The sequence below is a fragment of the Egretta garzetta genome, unplaced genomic scaffold, assembly GCF_000687185.1.
Source record: "Egretta garzetta isolate BGI_Z169 unplaced genomic scaffold, ASM68718v1 scaffold25, whole genome shotgun sequence".
NCBI classification, from domain to species: Eukaryota; Metazoa; Chordata; class Aves; order Pelecaniformes; family Ardeidae; genus Egretta; species Egretta garzetta.
In genome coordinates this window covers 4068690-4073084 of record NW_009259800.1, presented here as the reverse complement: position 1 = coordinate 4073084, position 4395 = coordinate 4068690, and the positions used below count along the sequence as shown (strand labels likewise).

The following is a 4395-nucleotide window of genomic DNA, read 5'->3' as shown; positions in this document are numbered from 1 at the left end:
AAATAAGGTACCATGGAACAGGCTGTTTCCAAATGCTGACCCCAAAGGTATTTTATACTCTATTACATTGTATCAGATCTTCAGAAATGGAAATGAGCACCAGAAACAATGTCAGGATGGGATTTTTAAAACCACCCTAAGAATTCATCTATATTGAAAATAGAACATGCAGGTCCCTTAAAATGGCAATATAAATCCAATATAAAATCATCAGCCAGCATGAAACCCTTATGCTAGCTTATCCTTTTAAAGCGATTTTTAATAACTCTAAGACTATGTGTGGTGGTGTTTGATCTGTAACTTACATGTAAAACGTAAATCCTAACTCTTGTTACTGTCTTTGCAAGCGTGATATGTTACTCAAGTACTGACCATAGGCATTGGATTTTGACATAGGCATCGAACAACTCGTGAACTTTGTTTCTAAAATCAGCTATGAGATAGGTGCTTGTTGCTGGACTCAGTGCAGTTTGTGCAGACTGCATGTCAGCTCTAGACCAAATGGGATGATTTCCATCAAGGTATGGGTCCTTTGGCAGTATGAGAGGTTAAAGAATTCCAGTTACGATAAGTGGAGCAAAAGTTATAAAAGCAAGGAATGTAATAAGTTTCTTTTCTTAACAAGGCTTTAGTAAAGAGTAAATACGATTTTGTTTTGCTATAAAACTATTGACTTGCCTTTTGAATTCTACCTCATATGGGCTAAGGGTGGTTGTATCTGCAGTACAGTGCTCTTTTACCTGCTCTGACACAATTCGTAAGTCACTTCTCCTTTTTTTTAAACTGATGTGATAATTTAGCTTTGGTGAATATGATCAGGTACTGAACGACCGTGTAAAAGCTGATTTCTGCAGATGGAACTGCGTAGAGCTGATTGTCCTTATCATTCAGAGAAACAGCAGTGACTTATTCTGCTTTTATAATAGTGCTCATCAATGTGAGAATTTTTACCGTGGGCTTCTGACAGCTCCAATTGTAGCACTGCTGATACGCTTAGCTGCTGGGGAACACGCAGTTCGCATGACTTCTGCAACACCTTTTCATCTCAATATTCAGAGTAGCTTTCACAGAGCACTTTTTCAAAAGGCTGTTTGTCAGTCATTTCAGTAAAAGGCTTTGTGCCTGACATGCTGTAGCGTGGAGCGAGCATGTGAGTTTCCAGTGTTGAGAAAACAGCATCAAAATATTTAATGTTAATTGCTGTGCAAGTTTGCGGCTTTTCCAAGCTGCCATTGAATGCGGTGGTAAAGTTCTGTCTCTTCTGCAATGCTTGGTACACATCTTACCCTGATGCAAAGCTGCAGCTGCTTTACTGCACTGAGAAGCCCCTATTTAGGTTCTGTGTCATAAACAATGTGGTGAGGAGAAATGGAATGGAATTTAGGATACTGCAGGTATCTTCGGGCCTCTTGCTCCTATAATCGTTCTGTTTTATTTTTGGAGAAGGAAAATGTGTTAGAAGCAAAGTAGCGCAGTAACTCTGCCTTGTAACGTTTGTCCACAATTTCATCAGACCTCACTCTCTGTCTTAATGGATCTTCAAGTTGTCTACGGATTCTTTACGAGTTGTCTTCAATGCGTTTTACCTGAATCTCACAAATATGAATATATTTGCATCTTAGCTGGAGAGTGTCTTCTGGGCTGCTAGATATGCTGTAATAGTTCACTGTGATGATCTAGAACTTCTAATGACTTCTGGGTGACACTTTTGTCATTAAACAGCCAAGTTTTCTGTTCAGAATAAGAACATATTCTTGATATCCTACTCATTTCAGAAAAGCTTGCTCTTGGTTTGCATTTTTGGCACAAAAATCCAAAGCGTCCATCTGAACGAAGAAAAAGCCCGAGCTATTCCATTTCTGCTGTAGTTAGAACTCTGTGGTACAATCTGGTTTTACGCATTCCTTTGGAAGGGTGCACACCTCCCTCAGCCCAGATCCTGCCAAAGGCACGGTAACCAGGGAGTGCCGATGAGATGGGCAGAGGAAGATGCTCTGCCCGAGTAGCAGGAAGCAACCTGCTGCTTCTGTTACTGTGACCGCAGCTGGGAAATTCCAGCTGGGAATTGAAATCAGCACAGAGCCTAGGGCAGCCTGTATTTTCTGTGTAACATCAGTGTTTAGAATACTTTGGTACTTTGGAGTGTGTATTAAATTCTTGCTCACTTTTTTTTTTCCTCTCAGCACTTGATTTGTTGGATAAAATGTTGACCTTTAATCCCCATAAGCGGATTGAAGTGGAGCAAGCTTTAGCCCATCCATATCTGGAGCAGTATTATGATCCAAGTGATGAGGTAAAGATGTTGTTAAAATGTAAATGCTGATTAAATGATGCGACAGGTTATTTTCTTCATTAATTTAAGGACAGGGTTTCTACTGCTCTAATGGAGTTGAAGAATGAATTCCATCAATTTACCAAAACTTTGTATTTCTTGTTCTAGTACAGTATTTTGGAGGGGCAACACGATAAATAGCTGCTAAGGTGTACTCTCCTGGAAGTGGAACTTCTCAGGCTTCTGTAGTGTCGTTTTGTAATGTCTGAGATAAAGAAGGAGAGTAACCGAGTTTGCCATCGGATGATGCATTTAGCCCCCCCCAAAGCTGAACTCACCACAGTTTAGTATACGGTTCTAATGAGATATCAGAGTGCTTCTGGTGAAGAAGTAGGGGAGGAGGGAATAAGCTAGTTTTTCTTAAGGAACGGGTACATTTTTTTTCTGAGGAATACGTATGTTTCAGATAATTTTTCTACAGGTAGATGTGAAGTTATGAGCCTTTAACAAATATTTTAACTTGTGATTTAGATTGAGTAGCTAGTTACTATGGTTTGATTTAAAATCTGGTAAACATATGTAAAGCACACAAAGAACTAATAGAATGGGTTCTTCCTTGAAGACTGAACAGCATTGGATGTTTTTGTGAAGTGCATTTTCAGATTCTTTTTCCCCAGACAAGAACAGTAGCATTAAAAAAGTAATAATGTTTCTTTATATTATTAAGCCTGTAGCTGAAGCACCCTTCAAGTTTGATATGGAGTTGGATGACTTGCCGAAGGAGAAGCTGAAAGAACTGATTTTTGAGGAAACCGCTAGATTCCAGCCAGGATATCGATCTTAAGTTGTGCATAGGTAAAGTCACAGCAACACAAAACCACTTGGGCAGGGGGAAGAATTTTGGAACTTTGTTACCACTAGTGAAGCACAGAACTATTGGTAGGGACTATTGGTAGAACTACTGTCCTATTGGTAGGATAATGAGCTTTAAAGGGGAGCTTTATGCTTACTCATTTGGCCTCAGTCCTCTTCTGTTACTGAAGAAACTTCGGTTTTGCCTACAACATTCAAGAGTCTCCAGGGAATCAGGGCAATTGTCTGAGATGTTTACCTAGTTTTTAGGTTACATTTAAGGAATAAGAATTACATTTCAATAGTGCTTCTCCGAATAAAAGCTATGGTGACACTTTGAAATGAAAATTTTATTCAAAAAACATTTTAAGGGGGCGATGTTCTTCATATATTGCAAACTATTCTGTCATATGGCTTTAAATGCTTTTTAAAAAAATTCTTAAATGTAATGTACAGAGGAGAAGTCTCTTAAATTATTTTAAAGGGGGGAAAAAAATAATCCATGAAGCTTCAGTACAATTTAACTTCAGTTTTAAGTACCTCTAAAACAGTGTGAGTAAATAAGAGTAGGTGTCTAAATATTCATAAATTACTTACAATTAATCTTCCTAATCATTTGATGTTTTAAAATTATAATTTAAAATGTTAATGTACTGATGATATTCACTGTCTTTGACTTTTTTTTTTTTTAATCAATGAACTTAACTGGTCTTCATATACCACAAGGCTTGCAAGTGTCAGTTGTTTCATACAAAATTGGTCAAATACTGCCTTGAATAATTTTTGTAATACTTGTGAAACTTCTGTGGTACTAATGGTTTAAAGTATCGAAGTTTTGTGACTGGAAGAGAAAAACAAACCAAAGACGACAGCCTCACCTAGATTGCCTGGTTTATGGTCTTTAAAGGACTTTCTGTGCTATTGTCCATCAATGGCAGCATTCTGCAATCACCGATTTTTTGTTGGCAGTCCTAGCAGAAAGGTTAAGTTTTGAGCCAGTGGACTTCTTCACTGCAAGCAATCCACGGCTCTGATAGCAGCGTGCAGAAGCTTTGTTGCTTTGCTATAACCAATAATTCTTCCTCACTAAGAATGGGATTTCAGTTTCTGCATTGCATATACCCCCAGGTTTTTAATTAACTGTGAATTCATAGGAAATAAAGAAACCAGGAGGAAACTTTGGGAAACAGAGTTTTTACTTAAATAGGTGGTGTGGTTTAACCCCAGCCAGCAGCTGCGCCCCACCCAGCTGCTCGCTCAACCCCCCCCAC

General features: G+C 38.6%; 1 protein-coding gene across 1 annotated transcript in view; it reads left to right on the top strand.

Moving 5' to 3' along the window:
- The window catches only part of MAPK1 (mitogen-activated protein kinase 1), a 19149-nt gene that overhangs the window by 8998 nt on the left and 5756 nt on the right, over positions 1-4395 (top strand). The window contains 3 exon segments of the mRNA XM_035895363.1: positions 1-47; positions 2184-2293; positions 3000-3127. The exon segment at positions 1-47 is cut by the window's left edge and continues 59 nt beyond it. Coding sequence (XP_035751256.1) covers positions 1-47; positions 2184-2293; positions 3000-3116 — 274 coding nt within the window. The 3' untranslated portion in view covers positions 3117-3127.